Raw genomic sequence first — 18,776 nt, 5'->3', positions numbered from 1 at the left:
CACCACGTCTCCCTGAATGCTTTCAGATCTATCTCTAATGCCACCTTCTCTGGACTCTATCATTTATTTGCTTGACTTCTTTGTCCCTAGCTTTATTTCAAAAAGTCTTTGAAGCACGTCCAGCCTTTTATTTCTAACTGTAAGTGGACTCAATGTTTCCCTAAACCCAGAGACTGCCAGTATTTCTTCCCACTAGACCACACACTTGAGAAACATGTGCAGAAATTTAACAAATAAAACAAAAAGAAAGAAAAAGAAGGGAAGTGTTAAAAGGAGAAATATGTGTGCTTGGCCATATTCTCTCCTTCATCTGTAAGTTCCCCAAGGATAAGGCCCATGCATGACTTTGGAATTTCCTGAGGAATGGAACAAGCTTCTCCCAGTCCCCAACTCCTACTCACTGCTGACAAAACAGCATTACTTTATTCATTACTGTGAAAACTGCTGCAGTCACCCTGTGGAGCAAACACCTTGCCCTTTATTTTGTCTTTCATGAAACTAAACTAATAATGCTGGTTCAAACAAGTTCTGTTCCCTAGAGATGACTCGGACAGAGGGATTTTTCCATTGCATCTAACTTGGACTTGTTCTGGGCCACATTTCCGGAATTCTAACGTGTAGTCACCGTGAACACATGACTTACTCTGTAGCTAAAACTCACTAAACCACATCTAATCACTTCAGAGGCCGCCTACTACTCTGATGGTTTCTACTGAATTCATCTGTCACCAACTATTTGCCTAAATCCATTTACATCTATCCAGTACCTTAAGTAAATAAGCACTCAAGAATATTTGTTGAATGAATAAATACATGAATGCAAACAAAACTATTAGCTGTCTAAGGTAAAACTATAAAAGGCACAAAAATGAATAAGGAAAATGGTTACCCCTAAAGAGGTGTTCAAGTCTCAGAGGAGAACAAGACATACTTTGCTTCAAGAAGTTCCCTGCGTCTAGAATGTCCTTGCCCACCCATAAGTCACCTTGCTAATTCCCACTGCCCCCAAGACTCACCCAAGCCTCACTCTCTCTTAGGAACCCGCCCCGGCCTGCCTACACGGAGCAAAGTCACCCTTTTCCGAACTTCTGCTTTCCGTGCCATATGCCAGCTTCTCATGCCCCACGCCGAACTGGCTGTCAGCTTTCTTGTCTGCCTCTGGCACTAGGCTGGGGAAGAGTTGAGAGCAGAGGTGACCTTGTCCATCTCTGCACCCCAGATTTTGCATGATGCTTGACATGTTGAGTAAACAAACAAAAACTACAGGCAAAGCAAAACACAATAAATGTCACCCGAGGGACAAAAGACCCTGGGGATTTCAATGAGAAAGAACAGCAGCTGCTGGGTGGACCCAAGAAGGAGAGGTCATCTGACCTGAGCCATGAAGGATGGCACGATTTTAAATGGCGGAGACCAAAGCTCGGGGGCTGGTGAAGGATGTTGGGGACAGACAGGCTAATATGAGCCGGGGGAAAGAAGAAAGAAAGCAGGGAGACCACTAGGGCACACACAGAGAATCCAGTGAGAGAGCACAGGACAGCAGGTCAGAAAAGACAGTCTGAGGCTAGAATACGTACAGCCCTGGGAGGATTATTTTCCCCACTGCAAGAAGAAGATTCTTCAGGATCAGAGATGTGGTGTATCAAAAGTATTCAGTCACTCCATCTATTGCTCATTAACTAGGCTTGGGGTTGCACAGCAGTCATTTATGTAAAAAGAGAAGAAAAGAAAACACACACACACACACACCACACTTGTATATACATAGATCCCAGTTTCTCAGAGTGACATGATTGACATTTTCGGTCAGATATGTCTCTGTTGGGGGGACTGTCCTTTCTTGCAGGTCAGGACTGCAAAGCAAAGTCCCAGAGGTGGCTAATATGGAGTAACAGGGCACACTCTTCTGTGGAGGTGACAGGGAATCCTTTAGTGTGGCTGGCACCAAGCTCACCAGGGACAACAGTGAGGGCCAGGGTTGCAAAGGCAGGTGGGAGCCAGGTGGTGGAGTGCAGGCCTTGGAGACCAGGCAGGACTCTGTAACTGAAGGGAAGCCACCAGGGACTTGTGAGGGTGGCCAACCTGCGGCAGGTGGTGTGGTCAGAAGGCGGCAACACAGTTGGGGAAATAGGGAGATGGCTGCTGAGGCCTGAACCAGGGCAGCAACTGTGAGAAAGGAGGTCAGAGGATGGAACTGAGCTGCTGTGGATGTGGAAGCCACAGACCTGGGTAGCAGATAGAAGGTGAAGGTCAAGGTCAAGGCAGAGGCAGGGGCCCTCAGTGACAAAAAATTAAAAATACTTCACTAAACTTAGGACTTCTTCTTAACCTGCCTTAGGAGAGGTGCAGATCAATACTCTTATTTAACTGTACATGGAATAAATTCAAAAGATATGAAAGGTTTATACACTGTTTTTTGAAAGTTTTCCTCTTACTCCATCCCCCTACATATCCCCAGAAGTAACCACTATTGACTAGTTATCTCCCTCTTGAAATAATCCATATGTGCACAAGCACATATGCATATATAGCAATATATTATGTATGGTTTTTATAACACAAATAGTATCCCTTTACAAGAGAGGAAATAAAAACAGAGAAAGACTAGGAGAATTCTATGAAGTCAATGACAAAGTTGGGTTTAAAACCCTGACCTGTCCTTAAACTATGCTGGTGTCCTTTATTTACCTCTACACATTCTGATTCACTCATACAGCAAATACAGGGCATTCTGCAAAGTACTGACGATACGAAGGACAAGACACCCCTCCTTCAAGATGAGGAGCATGACATATCACCTAAGAGATATAGTCCAGCGTAACAAGGACTAAACCAAGGGCATGGCAGGATGCTGTGGGCTCTGCTAGAACCAGCGGCTATCAGAAAATGCAGCTTCAAAGAGATGGTTTGTCAAAATGTTGTATCAGTTGTTTATTCCCACATAACAAATTGTCCCAAAACTTAGCAGCCTAAAGTGACAAACATTACCTCACAAAGTTTCTGAGGGTAAGGAATCAAGCAGTGACTCAAAGGCTGGGCACGGTGGCTCACACCTGTAATCCCAGAACTTTGGGAGACCAAGGTGGGTGAATCACCTGAGGTCAAGAGTTCGAGACCAGCCCGGCCAATATGGTGAAACGCCGTCTCTACTAAAAATAAAAAAATTAGCCAGGCGTGGTGGCGCACACCTGTAGTTCCAGCTACACAGGAGGCTGAGGCAGGAGAATCACTTGAATCCGGGAGGGAGAGGTTGCAACTGAGCCAAGATCACACCACTGCACTCCAGCCTGGGTGACAGAATGAGACTCTGTCACAAAAAAAAAAAAAAAAAAAAGAAGAAGTGACTCAATCAGGCGGTTCTGGCTCAGGGTTTCTGATGAGGCTGCAGTCAAGATGTTAGTCAAGGTTATAGTCATCTGAAGGCTTGACTGGGGCCAGAGGATCTGCTTCCAAGATGGCACACTCACATGGCTGTTGACAGGTGGCTTCAGTCCTTTGCCACATGGGGTTTTTCGCAGGCTGCTTAAGTGCACTTACAACATGGCAGCTGGCTTCCTCCACAGCAAGAGATCCATGAGAAAGCAAGGAGGAAGCCACATGTCCTTTATGATCAAGCAATGGAAGTCACACTCCATCATTTCCATGATATCCTATTAGTTACACAAATCAAACATTTTCGACATGGGAAGGGACTACAATGGAGCAAGAGGACCAGAAGGCTCAGGTCACTGGGGGCCAATGGGCTACTGTAAATGCCTTATGCACTCTGATTAACTTTGCCACTGTAGGTATTCCTGTTTCCATACTGGTTCTTGTCTAATGAATTTAGAGTTTATGACATATTCCATTTTCTGCTTAAAGTGATCAAATTATAACGCCAAATTTTTCCACCAAGTAAAAATCTACTTAATGATCTTGGCAAGCCTTTAGAAAAATATCCATCAGGCAGAATTTAGAGGGTCAGAGAGAGTATAACATAGATTGAATAGGATTTCCAATAATAAAATTAAAGCTTTTTTCCTTTAGATGTTAAGGATTCAACTGTTCGCAATATTATGGTGGCTATGACTGTCCCAGGCTATTTATAATAGCCCCACTCACTGCACCACCCAATTCTTGTGGCTTGACCATATCCACATCTGGAAATGCATCTGGTGTAGGGCCATCAGTGAGTAGCCATAGCTCCTTTGTTACTCACACTTCCAGACTCTGGGCAGTGTCCATGGATGGCTCAGAGATTTCAGAACATCCACTCCACATGGGGAGATAGGCAAGCACCCCACTACGTTACTTTCTCTGCTTCTGTAAGTGTTTAAAGGTATTCCCAGCACTGACCCATTATAAAAGCCTTATTAGGCAAGAAACAAATAAAAACTTTCCTCCTACAAACCTTCTCCGTCAGCATACCAAACTTCTGCCTTCAGCTATAAGCCCTATCAACTCTCATCCACCTGCCCAAAGACACATGTTATAAATTCAGCAGGCTGGCACTTAGCAAGGAGCAAAAACTCATAAGGAAAATGGGGCCCTACGTAATCCTATTCCCATCCCTTTCTCCACAGGAGTCAGGAGAGACAGGGACAGGTAATAATCCCTTTAAAAATAGAATGAAATTGTGGAAGAGACCTCAAAGATCCCGTGCCTCCATCCTAAGTGTCAGCATGAACGAACCATCCCAGGGCCTCCCACCTCACTGGTCAAGCCCAGAGCAGGCACTTTTCCATGGAAGTAATCTGTCTGTGTCAAACATTCACACTCCCCCACAAAAACACATACACACACACCTGCTTGTCTGTCTGTCTCTCTCTCTAAAAATCTGTCCTTCGGATGCTCCATACAGGCTGCATGAGCTGTTCCCTATCTGCTTCTACTTCCTCTCGTACCAGACTTTCAACCACCCTTCACAGCCCAGCCTCACTTGCCATGGTTTAACAGCTTGAACAAACCACACTCCTTTCTGCTGCAAGCCCCTTGCACATGCTATTTCCTCTGCTTGGACCAGTCTCAGGATTTTTAAAAATCTAGTTAATTCCCATTCATCCTTCAGATTTCCATCATCGTTTTCCTCAAGGAAACTTTTTCTCCCTCCCTGAACTTCAAAGCATTTATCACATCTGAATTACACATGTATATATTTTTTTCTTTTTTCTGAGATGGGGGTCTTGCTATCTTACCCAACTCGACTCAAACTCCTGGGCGCAAGTGATCTTCCTGCCTCACACACCCTGGTAGCTAGGACTACAGGGTGCACAACCACACCCAGAAAATCACACATTTATCCATGTGATTATCTGAATAACGTCCTTCTCACCCCTTTTCTCCATGTTATTCCTACAACCCAGCGCAGTGCCTGACATAAATAAAATGCTCCTTAGATATTTGCTTAATTAATGACCATAAATGAACTATTTATTGGATGGATATTCCAAAAGCTGTATCAACAATCCATTCCCAACAGTTAGACATTGACACTGACTATTGAACACGAAATCTGAGTGGTTTGAGCCTATTCTCCTCATCACTGTTCATCACAGGTGGGAAACAGGCAAGGGCCCTCCTCACTCCATCGGTGAGCAGGAGGCCCCCCGAAGGCTAGGCATAGGCAGCCTGACCACGCGACCAAGCTCCTCAGCTGTGCTTCCAGCGCATTACCTCCTTCTCTACCCAACTAAGTCTTGTCACTTTCTCCGCACGCTGCCTGTGAATTTGCTGTGATTTTGAGTCATCGAGGTGCCCTGGGTATCAGCCCTACCTTCTGCTCCTTATTGGAACTGCTAGAAAATGCCAGCCTGCTTAAACATGTTCATGAAGCACCAAGGTAGGGTCATTAAAAATTACCCAGTGTCCTACCTCTCCATGTGAGGGATCCTCCTAATGGAATTCTCCATCAGTTCTTCCTGCACTGTGAGGCTAAAGCCAAAATCCTCTCTACAGAATAGCAGATGCTAAATCTACTCGCCAAAAGCCCTAATGGTAGACCTGGAAAGAGAAGCCCTTTATTCTGTCATCCTAGCCAGGAAAGATAGAGGCTCTCCTCAGAAATAGTTTATGAGCTCCTACCCTCTGGAAATCTGAACTGTAACTGGAAGCTGATTTACTGAATAAGTGAAATGTATTTTAACTCACCAGCCAAATCAATATTTTTTCTTTGTCTTCCTAGCAATTCTAATTGTTAACTCTTGAGTTTCACCAAAAGGAGCTGGGTACAAAGTCAGCAAGTTCGAGGTACACCAACGTCCCAAAGCTCCTAGAGAGGTTCTTCGAAGAGGAACGTTTCTTTCTTTCTAATTCTTAAGTATTTGGTACATAAAAAGCACTTAGGGTGTCAACTCACAGAACTGACATGCTATTTCTCACCTGAATTTTGCCACCTAAAGCAATAAACCTCTCCTAATCTCCTACTCTGCACATACCTCAACCACAGCAACCATAACTTTGTCATTTTACTTGCACATCTTTCTGCCCACAAGACCACATAAGATCCTCAAAGCTAGAGACCACAGCTTGCTTGCCTTTATATTCTTGGTGACTAGCACCGCGCTGGCACAGAAAACACACTCAGGCATTTGATGGCAAATGAATCCGCATATCTAAAGATAAACCAGCATATCTTTGTCTTCTACAACCTAACCCACAGCAAGTGACTCTAGGCAGCTCAGGTAAAACACCAGGAGTGACTTGCAGAGATGCTCTGTTTATCCCTCATGGAGGCCCGCTAAGAGATCTGTCCATTACCCAGCCCCCCAGAGTTTTTTCATGACAGCCACTGACTCTCAGGACATGGGAGGCACCTGGGATCACAGCCACAGAATGGGACACTGGGCCTGTGATGGGTTCAAAAGGAACATCCCAGGACACCACTCTAGACCTCTTATTTATATACTTTTTAATCAATACAAGATGCAGAAGAGTTATACAACTATTAAAAGAGCCATTTCTGGGGCAGGCAAAAAAAAAAAAGAGAGAGACAAAAAAAAGAGATCTTTTTTTAGCTTTGAATCTTCCCATTTTACTTTTGCCTATGGAAAGTTCCATGTCACTCTAGGCAGGCTTGAGTCTGTGGAAAAGAGATATTTTCCTTTTCCTGGGCACCTGATTGCAAACCCCACCTCTTCTCCAGCTCTCAGTAGCCGTCATTCAGGGTAAGTTGATTATTTGAAGTTAAAATGCAGAGGAAATGAGGAATTTTTGCTGTTTCCCTAGCTAACCTGGCTCCCTTGGAGAAGATAGAAATGAGATTTTACACTGAATTAGCCATGTCTTAAGGGAAGCGATTCCACTGATCCTGAGATTAGCACTGGTTTTACCATTTGACCCTCTGCTGACCTTATGCTTTGGAAGAACCTGTTCAGACATTGGCAGGAAAGAGGGAAGGGACAAAACTAGAAATGACGTGGGAACACGGTACCAAAACATATATTCATTTCTGTAAGACTCAGTGACATTTCCAAATTGCTGGGTAAAATACACACACACAGCCAAAATTGGAGGGTGGTGGTGAAGGGGGAGAAAAGTTTCAACATTATTGAATTTGAACAAAATTCTTACAAGGGTTAGACAATATAAAATATAGGCAGAAAGAATTTACAGTATGAGGAACAGACAAGACAAAAGTACAGAAACTCAGTATGGACATGTATAATGCAAAAACAGCCTCCTTTTAGAAACTCCCCCAATAGACTGTTAACTAAGTCAAATGAACTGCCCTTCCCCTGGCTTTCCTGTCACTGGATGTGGCTGCTTCTCTTCAGGTCTCTGTGTCTGTGTCTTCTCTTCCTCCTCAGGCCCTCGGCCCCCTTCGCTTCTTTCTCTCTCTGTCACTCGCTCACACTCCGTCCAACGACTCCCAGATGGATAGGGCAGCCCTGCTCCTCACTCTTTGTTCACACAGAGGGCCCCCAGGACCTCAAGATGAACTCATTAGCCTTTCCATTCCCAGTACAGCCCCCTTCCAGGCACCCAGAGACGATGCCTGCTCAGGTCAGCTGTCTCTCTTCTTCCTCCTCACCCCAATCCATGCTCCCTGCGGGGTCTCCTCAGTCAGCCCCTACTTCCTGCTCATTCCTCCTCACTCTCTACTTCTAACCATTCTAGCTGCAGCCTCGGGTCACATCACCACCAAGTAATGTCCCCACATTAGGTCTCTGTATTAGTCCGTTTTCACACTGCTGATAAAGACATACCCAAGACTGGGCAATTTACAAAAGAAAGGGGTTTAATTGGACTTACAGTTCCACGTGGCTAGGGAAGCCTCACAATCATGGTGGAAGGTGAGGAGGAAAAATCCCGTCTTGGATGGCAGCAGGTAAAGAGAGAATGAGGAAGGTGCAAAAGTGGAAATCCCTGATAAAACCATCAGATTTTGTGGGACTTATTCACTACCATGAGAACAGTATGGGGGAAACCACCCCCATGATTCAGTTATCTCCCACCAGTCCCTCCCACAACATGTGGGAATTATGAGAGTACAATTCAAGATGAGATTTAGGTGGGGACATAGCCAAACCATATCAGTCCCTAATAAAAGAAACATCATTGCTCCCTTACTGACTACCAACTAAAAATAGTCTCCATAATCTCACCCCACCCCACCTTTCCTATTTTAACTCTTTTTGTTTATTCTTTAACACACACACACACACGCAACCTTTTTACCAAAGAAAACTTCAGTGCTGGGTGCAGTGGGTCACACCTATAACCCCAACATTTTGGGAGGCTGACGTGAGCAGATGGCCTGAGCTCAGGAGTTCAAGACCAGCCTGAGCAACGTGGTAAAACCCTGTCTTTACAAAAACTAGCCAGGTGTGGTGGCGTGTAATTGTAGTCCTAGTTCCTTGGGAGGCTGAGGTGGGAGGATGGCTTCAACCCAGGAGGCGGAGGTTGAAGTGAGCTGAGATCGTGCCACTGCACTCCAGCCTAGGTGACAGAGCCAGACTGTGTCTCAAAAAAAAAAAAAAAAAAAAAAAAAAAAGAAAAGAAAAGAAAAAGAAAGAAAGAAAGAAAGAAAAAAAGGAAGAAAAAACTTCACACATTTGCAACAAGTAGAGAGGATAGGTAATTAACTCTCATCTACCCATTACCCAGCTTTAACACACACCAATGCATGGCTGATCTTGTTTCATCCATACCCCACTGACTTCCCCCAACAAAGTGGATTATTTTAAAGCAAATTTCAGACAGCCTATAAAAACCTCAGTATGTTTCTTTAAAAGTCAGAGACTTGGCCGGCCATGGTGGCTCATGCCTGTAATCCCAGCACTTCGCCAGGCCAAGGCGGGTGAATTACCTGAGGTCAGGAGTTCTAGATTAGCCTGGCCAACATGGTGAAACCCCATCTCTACTAAAAATGTAAAAATCAGTGGGGTGTGGTGGCAGGCGCCTGTAATCCCAGCTACTCAGGAGGATGAGGCACAAGAATCATTTGAACCCAGGAGGCAGAGGTTGCAGTGAGCCAAGATCACACCATTGCACTCCAGCAACAAGAGTCAGACTCCACCTCAAAAAAAAAAAAAAAAGACAGAGACTCTTAAAAACAATAGCACTACTATCACCCCTTAAAAATTGTTTAGTTTCTTAATATCATTAATATAGAGTGTTAAAACATTCCCAATGATTTTAGCTATTTTTGTTTTTTACAGTCAGTTTGTTTCAGTTGGGATCCGAGCACGGTCCACACATTGGATCTCGGCACCCGCCCCTTAAGTCTCTGAATCTGTAGCCACCTTAACTTCATTTTCTCCACAAAGCCCAGCCCAGACATCTCACTTTCCCACCTACAAGGTATTGCTCATGCTGTACTCAGTACCCAAAATGTCCTCAGCCTGCATGCCCAAACATCACTCAAAATCCAACTCAAATACTGTCCCCTCCCTAAAATCTTTCGTGATTGCCACCAGTCCTCCTCCTAAGCACAGCCATGGGGTCTCCTATGGGGATTCCTATATGATTTTATCTCCACTTCACCTGGGTCATTTACTCTTGTCTATAATCCGCTTGAGAGTTACATATCTCCCCTTCAATCTCCTGGAAGGGTAAATTCCACCTGATTTATATGTATAGTCCTCACGAACTTAGCACGATGCCCTGTACTTGGCAGTTGCTCAGTAAATCAGTTTGTAGGTGCTGTATTTAAAAATAATGCAAAAGGAGAAATGAAGGATGGCAAGAGTATCTCACATGTCTTCAACCTCCCTCCTCTTCTCCCTCATCCATTCCCTTGGGAGATATTTGTTGCATAACTGCTGTATGTTGGACACTGAAAGTGCCTAATGGCCCAAAAGTCATATTATCTGGCACAAAAATAAAAGTGGCTTTTTTATCAGCATCAAAATACTTGCAACTCTTAGATGCAAAATTATTCCTTCGAAGATTAACATTAACATCATGATACTGCTCCTAACAAACAAGATTTGTTCATTTTCATGAGAAGTAATTTGAATTTATAAATTAAAAGCCAAAACAGTCTAATGGTTGGTTTTCAGATTGTTGAGGACTCTAAAGACATCTCCCTTTTTGTCTATTCATTCATCTAACCCACAAACATTTACTAAACATCTATTAAGTACCAAGCACAATGGTGTTACCAAGTAGAAGATGATGACAGTACCTAGTATGGCAGGGAAGATAAAACCCGGAGCAAAATTGCCAACAATACCAGGTCTCTAGAAACTGTAAGGTCCAAAAGGCAGCGAGGGAAGTTCCTGGAAGAGCTGGAATTTGAGCTGAGCCTACTTTCTGAGAAACTTCAAGAAACTATACTGTCTGTACTTCTCTTTTGCACAAGAGTTGCAGGTAGGAAGGGTTAGGTTTGGAAAAAAGAAGCCAACAGCTGTGAACAAGGTTAATTTTACTCCCAGATGGCAGTCATTCACATCCCTATTGAGCGCCCATTTCCTCTAAAGGGTTCCAGCCATGGCCACAAACCCAAGGAAGAAGAAGACATTTCCTTTTTAAAACTAAAAAAAGTGTAAAATGACCAGAAACAGAGAAAAAAAGCATATTATGAAATAAGTTGCTTAAGGGCTTAGTCCTTTAAAAGAATGTTTGGTAGATATAATCTCCTAACAGACTACGAAGATCCATTTCTCTATAAGAAGAGAACTTAAATAGTGCACATTATAACCCAAACCTCCACCGCTCTGCCAGTGAGATGCAATTCATTCTGCTGGGTGAGGAAACCCCACATAACATAGGCATTCATGAATTCCACCCACTGAGCAATCAATCTGTTCTTTAAAAGATATGGCTGATGGGTTTACAAAATACACTATTACAGAATTATCTGTTTGGAATACCTGTACAACATTCGAAATATAATTTGACATTTTTCACCAAATGTTCTAGTAATGTAAAACCTTTAGTGCTCAAGCTAGGATAAAGTGCTGGTTATTTTACAACGATAAAATAGCACTTTAGGGGGTTTTGACACTGGGGCAGTGGCAAGAATAAGAAAAACTGATGACAGAAGGTTGGGCTGCTTCATAAGACCTGTTGAAGTAATAAACTTTTTAATGCAATAAAATTTCTTAAAGAAATGTCCTTTTTTTTGGGAGGTTGAGGCTGACGGATCACCTGAGGTCAGGGGTTTGAGACCAGCTTGGCCAACATGGTGAAACCCCGTCTCTACTAAAAATACAAAAATTAGTCAGGTGTGGTGGCGCATGCCTGTAATCCCAGCTACTCAGGAAGCTGTGGCAGGAGAATCACTTGAACCCAGGAGGTGGAGGTTGCAATGAGACAAGATCATTCTACTTCACTCCAGCCTGGGCGACAGAGTGAGACTCCATCTTAAAAAAAAGAAAAAAAGTCAGTTTTTAGCCATAGTGGTGGGTGGGTTCTCCCCCTGGGGCAGGAAAAATCTAAGTGTAAGAGCACATATTTAAGAAACATTATTTACCAGATTTAAAAATTATATTTAATTCACTCTCCTCCAAATATTTAATAATCTTAATATTCTATTCTATAATACCAAGACATAAATAATATAACCAAAAACAGCATCCATCTACTAAATTGACACATTTGTCCCCCATGAAATATGACTCTATCACATTTGTTAAGCAGCCACCTTCAGAAGCAAAAGCTAATATGGTGAAAAAATACAATCAGGATCCTCTTTAAGAAACTGCAAGGAAGCCGCGCACAGTGGCTCACATCTGTAATCCCAGCACTTTGGGAGGCCGAGGTGGGCAGATCACTTGAGGCCAGGTGTTCGAGACCAGCCTGGTCAACACGGCGAAAGCCCATCTCTACTAAAAATACAAAAAAACTAGCCAGGCGTGGTGGCACATGCCTGTAATCCCAGCTACTTGGGAGGCTGAGGCAGAATTGCTTGAACCTGGGAGGTGTAGGTTGCAGTGAGCCAAGACCGTGCCATTGTACTCCAACTAGGGTGACAGAGCAAGACTCCATCTCAAAAAAAAAAAAAAAAAAAAGAAGGAAAGAGAAAGAAAGAAAGAAAGAAGGAAAGGAAAGGAAAGGAAAAGAAACTGCAGAGAAATTCAAAAGCAAGGCACAGAAATTCAGAGAATACTACTAGAGTTCCCGAAAAGAACTCCCACATCACCACTGAAAAAATTCAACAGGAACTACATGGCAGGGACTGAAAACCCAGTCAGAAAGGAAATTTGTCCTAAACTAACTTTCACTTGCCAGACACTGCACGGATGTGACTATGTCCCAGGCACCATGCTGAGCTCAAGAGGCTAAGAGCACAGGCTCTTGACTTGCATATGGGGTGTAATGGTCTATGTTATTTTATTTATTTCTTTATTTATTTTGTAATTTGAAGATATGTTTAAAAGTTGGGAGATCTCACAGAAACATCCAGACATCTGGCTTCTTGAAAAAAATGAAAGATCTAGCAACATGGGCCCAGCATTCCCTCACTGGCAACTCTAAGCTGGAGCAGAGAAGCCACTGACTGCTCCAGCAAAGGACGTGCCCTCCAGCCAGCTTGTCACAGTCCCCACCATACCCTCCTATCATCCCAATAACAGACTCAGTGCTTTACTCATTTATGCTCCCTGTCTGGCCCCAGAGGTACTAGAGTTTGTCACTCCCTCTCAGGAAAAAAAAAAAAGGACAAAAGTGCCCCCTATGCCTAAGAAGTGCAGAGTCTAATGGAGGAGGCAGACAAGATGAGAAATTATAATAGGGTATGATACAAACTACAGTAGAAGAATGGCCAGGGTTCCACAGAAACCCTAAGGAAGGTGAAGGAAGGTGCAACTAACTCCACCAAAGGGAGTATAGGTATCTAGGGCATGTTCATAAAAGAGACGACATTTGGGGAAATTCTTGCAGGAGGACAACAGCCTGGTCAGATGGCAAAGTAGGAGCAAGTCACTCTACACGTATGAAGAGGTGAGAGGTCTGAAAGATACAGAGTTTTCTGGAGATGGGTTAGGCAGAGAAGGGACTTCTTCCCTACCATGCTAACAATTTTCAGCTTAAATCTGGGGCAATGGGGAGTCAAGCAAGTTACTTAAGCAAAGGCTGACACGATCAGATTTGGTTTTGTAAGGAAAGTTGCTGGCAGCAGTATAGAAAACAACCTGGAACAAACAGCCCTTGCTGGCCCACACCCCAGTGGGTACTAAGGCGAACCCCTTTGTGTTAGCTTCCCGGTGCCTGGAAACTGTCCATTCTCTGCCAATGATACACGTCTTGACTACTTCGCCTGTTTCGTTTTTACAGACTGATATGGGTCAATGTAGTTATCGCTCTTGAAATGGCATAATGAAAATACTATGAGTTAATATATAATGCAGACATTTGAACAGGTCAAAATGCAGTAACATAAGTCTCTACTGATGATCTCAATTCCATACAACAAAGATATCCTTTCACCTACCATGTGTCCTTTCCTCACTTACATATCTCTGACAGTAGAGAACCTGGAAGCTTCCAATAAACAGCCCCCACCCCATGTGAGGCACAAGTTTGATTTTCCTTATACTTAAATCACTACAAACATATCCCCCAACACTATTCTCAACTGCGCTTAAAGGAGCCACCCAGAATACACCACATTAAGTCAAGTTTTGAGGCAAGATTTAAGGGTGATAAAGATATGGGTCCAAAGTAGAAAAATTTTACTCAGTAGCCTATTGGCATGTACCTGATGAAGCAATAGCACATAAAGATCGATCACAAGGATACCAGGCTGTTGCACAGAAATGAAATGAGATGCAAATAACAGGCATGTCCCCTCAAAGCAATAAAAATTAAATCGGTTTCGCTTTTCTCCCTCAAATTCAGTCAAATCTAAAAAAAAAGTAAGATAGGGAAATCAACAAGAGGCTTTTAAAAACGGTCTCCAAGTTGTAATAACCCCAAACAGTCTATTTCCCAGACTTTTTATTGTTATAACAAACAAACCCATCTTTCATTTCTTGTCATTTGCAATTACTGTGCCATAATTGAAAATCAGTGAATCACCATAGGGCTTAGGGGAGAGAGGGCCTACTAGCTCTGAGCTGTCACTGTAATCATCACAGAATAAACAATATCAAGAATTCTTTATTCATCATTTTTAACCTATATATTGCAGAGTCTCTGAAAATTTTACAATCTGTCATTCCCCTCTTTCCCTAAAGATGGCATGACATTTCAAACCATTTTCCCCTTCAAAATATTGTTTTTCTCTTCTTCAACAGCCAGTATGACGTCTGCCCCAAAAGACTTCAGCATAATTTTGAATCTATTTGTAGGAGCCAAGAATTCAATTAAGAGAAAAATTATCTTGGAAGGGTTTGGGCAATTCAGCCAATTAACCCTCTTGTAACTGTGCTGAGAAAAGAACCTGAATTGTCCAACAAAAGGCTACACAAAATCAAAAGGAACAGACTAGGGTGGGGGATGAAGGATTCCAGGAATCTGGGTCCCGTCTGCACTTCTGCCCATTAACATGGTCACACAATGCCCTCGGCCTCTGACCGTTAGGAACGCCTGGGAGAGTACATCCCTCCACTCTGCAAGGGGCTGCAGAACCTCAAGTGTTCATATGCAGCTTCTTCATCTCCCCATCTGCAATAGGATTTAACCAGTGTCCCTACCAACATTTCAGTTTATAGACTTTAGAAGGTCAATAGCAAGACCATTGAGCTTATTCTTTGTTAATAAGCTCTGTGTCCATGATCTGATGAATTGAGATTCACTCTCTAATTAAAAGGAATGAAGGGAATTTGCAGTGGTGTGGGAGAGAGGGTCTTACCCTTTCATCTGTTCACAAGCCAGATTCTCCTGCCCCATCCCTCACCTTGGTTGCTTCTTCCACACTCTCCCTCAGGGCCTGCAACTCAGCATCATATTGCTCCTTCAGCTTGTCCATCTCCTGATCATGGCTGGAAACCTCTTCTTTCAGGGCTCCCTTCAGGGCGGTGAGTTCACGCTCTCGCTTTCTCAAGAGGTCTTCTTGCTCCTCTTTGGCAATCAGCAGATCTTGAAGATCCTGTTTTGCCTGTAAGAGCTCCTAGAGAGAGGAAACACGACGGGAGAAGGTGACAATGAAACATCTTGTTGAGAGGCCCTGTATCTCCCCTCCAGTTCGGTCCCCATGTGCACAGCCATCTCACCTGGCCTTGCCACTCTCTCCTTCCTCATCCCGCACACCTGTTTAGACCATTTCTTCCTCTCCCCCTGCATTTCTCAGAGGCTATCATTCCCTTGGATTCCTCTGTCTCTGCTTCTTGGAGATTTGATTGAATTTGAGGGAGAAAGGGGAAACTAATGTAAATTTCACTGCTTTGGGGAACACGTCTGTATTTTCCATCTCGTTTCACTTCTGTGCAGTGATCTGTTGCCCTTGCTCTTGCCCTGTGTGTGCTGTTGCTTCACGGGGGACACGCCAGCTTGCCTACCTTGCTTCATATCCCCTGGGACCCTGAGTGTGGTCAAACCCTTCATCCACATTCCTCGTACTCAGGACAACTTTGCCTGTTTTTCTTCTATCTCATTTGCCCATCTGAGCAGAGCACAATATTCATATTTTCCCCTTCTTAACTGCCAGGTATTAATGAGGAAGGTCCCAAAGCTGGGGCAACAGGCTCCACTATAAATCACATTACCTGAGCCCAGTGTGTCCTGCCAAAGGCTCGGCATTCCTTTCCCTCCAGCATCTTTGTCCCAGACCTTCTCAGTTTTCCAGCTCAGGACTCGCCTTCACAGACACCTTTGCTCTTCCCTCAGCCAGAGAGATGTGGGCATCTTGGCTCCCTCTCCACCTCAACCCCTCTCTGCACTCCAGGCCTTCTTCCACCCAGAGTCCCTCCACAGAGAATGCACTGTCCCCTGCCAGCCTGCTCCCAGTCTTCACTCGATCAGTTATTGACATGGTTTGGCTCTGCGTCCTCTCCCAAATCTCATCTTGAGTTATAATTCCCATAATTCCCACGTGTCGAGGGAGGGACACTGTGGGAGATGATTGGATCATGTGGATAGTTTTCCCCATGTTGTTCTTGTGATAGTGAGTTCTCATGAGATATGATGGTTTTATAAGGGGCTTTCCCCACTTCGCTCACTCTCTCTCCTGTTGCCTTGTGAAGAAGGTGCCTGCTTCCCCTTCTGCCATGAAGTTTCCTGAGGCCTCCCCAGCCATGCGGAACTGTGAGTCAATTAAACCACCTTTGTTTATAAATTACCCAGTCTCAGGTAGTATCTTTACAGCAGTGTGAGAATGGACTAATACAGTTGTCTTTTCTTTCTGCCATTTTGTTCCTATCCATATTCTTGAATCTTGGCTACCTGCCAAACTTCACCACCAAAATGTCTGAAAGCATCATTTCTGTTCACTGCCTCTACTTCACAACTGCCCATTCACTCCTTAATCTCTTGCTGTATGACTTTTGTCCCTGCTCTACCAAGACAGTCCCCTGCAAGGTCATTGTGACCTTTAATCATATCCGATGGCCTCTTCGCAGTTGTCAATTTTCTTTACCCCTCTTTCATCCTCCCTTCCTGTCTCTCTAAGATGCCCTTCTTTCTTGTAATGCCAAGATAACACAGGCTCCTGTTTTCTTCCCTCAGGCTGTTTCTTCTTTGATAATCTTTTCTGGCTTTTCACTCCCTCTTCCCAAAATCTATGATGATCTCCAAGATTGCAACTTTGCATTCTTTATTCTCTTTTAGCAAGCTCATTTTTGTTTTTCCAACTATTAATTCTATGTAAATGACTCCTAAACCTTTACCTCTTACCCTTCTCTGAGTTCAAACCTGCACTAACACATTCAAAGACCTGCTAGATGAACCCATCTGGATGTCCTGCGGCACCTCAGATTCAGTAAGATTACAATATCAAGAGAATTCATCATGCTCCTTCCTTCCTTCTTCCTTTGTTCTTTGCTCTTGTGAAAAGCACCACCTGCCCCCTCAGCACTCAAGCTCAGAAACTTGGCAGGACTTTGACTTTCTCTCGTCCTAGTCTCTCATAACCAAAAAGTTAGTTCTGCAACATCTTCAATCCTTTCTGTCACCTCCCTGGGTAAAGCCCTCCTCACCTCCTGTGCAGGTGGTTTATGATAACCACTCAGCTGTTCCCCGCATCCAGGCTCTCACCTACAGCCTCTATGGCAATCCATGCAGCATCTTCAGTCCGGAGTGCCCTTCTCCCTTCTCAGGCCCATCTCTCCCTGCCTTTCAGAAAATCTTTGAAGACCCAGATATGGTAAGACCTCCTCCAAGAGGTCTTCCTTGAATATCCCTCTTGAATACCCATCTCACTCTAGCTGTTCTTCTCACAGTACTTAACACTTTTTATTTTACATTCTATATATTTTAATCATTTTTCTCATCTGCATTTGACTCCCCTACTTATCCTTGTTGAAAGAAGGATACAGATCTGATTTATTATATTTTTGATGCATAGATTAATATTGGGAGCACTTATCTGTTCAGATATAAATAAACAAGTGCAGTACAGCAGGTGTCTGGAGATGTCAGAATTCTAAACTCGTCAGTTATTTCACTTGTGGCTTCTGCATAAGAACACGACCTGTTTTCTTGGAACCCCTGGGGAATCAGAGGCATGGTTGCCACCTGGGGACCCAAGGCTTCAGAGATGATAAGCTATTTTCCATTCCAGAATTGTGTCTCTGATGAGGGAAGAAACATTTTATTGATTTAAGTATAACCGACAATGAGATCTCTTTCATTTTCTCTAGGACATGCACCTCCATCGAACCAGGGGAACCTCTACAATCCCAGGGTGGGGCTGCATTGCACAGACTAAGATTTTGCCCATCAAGAACCTAACTAGCAGGCATTGACAAGCTCAGATGAAATGTCAAGAGACCCATGCAGGTAACGAGGCCAGCTCTGGCTCTTTCAAAGCACCAAACACAGAGATCTTATGAAATTATACCCTGTCCTCGTATTTATCAAAGAGGACGCCCTGCTGCCGCTGCCCAGCCCCTTCTTAAGGAAGATCAGAGTCTCTCCTGAATTACTGTTGCTTCCGGCTACCCCCCAGGGCTTCCTGGAACCTCCTGCCAGAATCTTTAGTGCAGGCCCTGTGATTCTGACCCCTGTTTCCTGCTTTTACTCTCACACGTTTCTCAATTGTTTGGACGATAAGACAGTTCCTCTCCCCACACTTATGTTTTCCAGCATATCTCTATGTTTTGTGTTGCCTTTCGTGTGCTGCCGCCAATGCATGTCAAGACTGAGGTTTTTATGGTCCGTTCTGCAACGACATGCTGTTATCTGTTGCTTAAGTGGACTGTGCAGCACAAATCCAATCAGATTACACCTCACCATATCACTTAGTAGCACTTGAA

At 43.8% G+C, this 18,776-nt stretch overlaps 1 protein-coding gene across 7 annotated transcripts in view; it reads right to left on the bottom strand.

Moving 5' to 3' along the window:
* Positions 1–18,776, bottom strand: part of CGNL1 (cingulin like 1) — a 174,038-nt gene that overhangs the window by 73,355 nt on the left and 81,907 nt on the right. For all 7 annotated transcript variants that reach the window (XM_034938830.3, XM_055099046.2, XM_055099045.2 and 4 more), the window contains one exon: positions 15,263–15,475. In XM_034938830.3, coding sequence (XP_034794721.1) covers positions 15,263–15,475 — 213 coding nt within the window. The remainder of the gene's footprint in view (positions 1–15,262; positions 15,476–18,776) is intronic.

This window comes from Pan paniscus, chromosome 16 (assembly GCF_029289425.2).
Source record: "Pan paniscus chromosome 16, NHGRI_mPanPan1-v2.0_pri, whole genome shotgun sequence".
Classification (NCBI taxonomy): Eukaryota; Metazoa; Chordata; class Mammalia; order Primates; family Hominidae; genus Pan; species Pan paniscus.
Note: the sequence above shows the minus strand (reverse complement) of the source record. Positions and strands in the feature narration are given on the sequence as shown.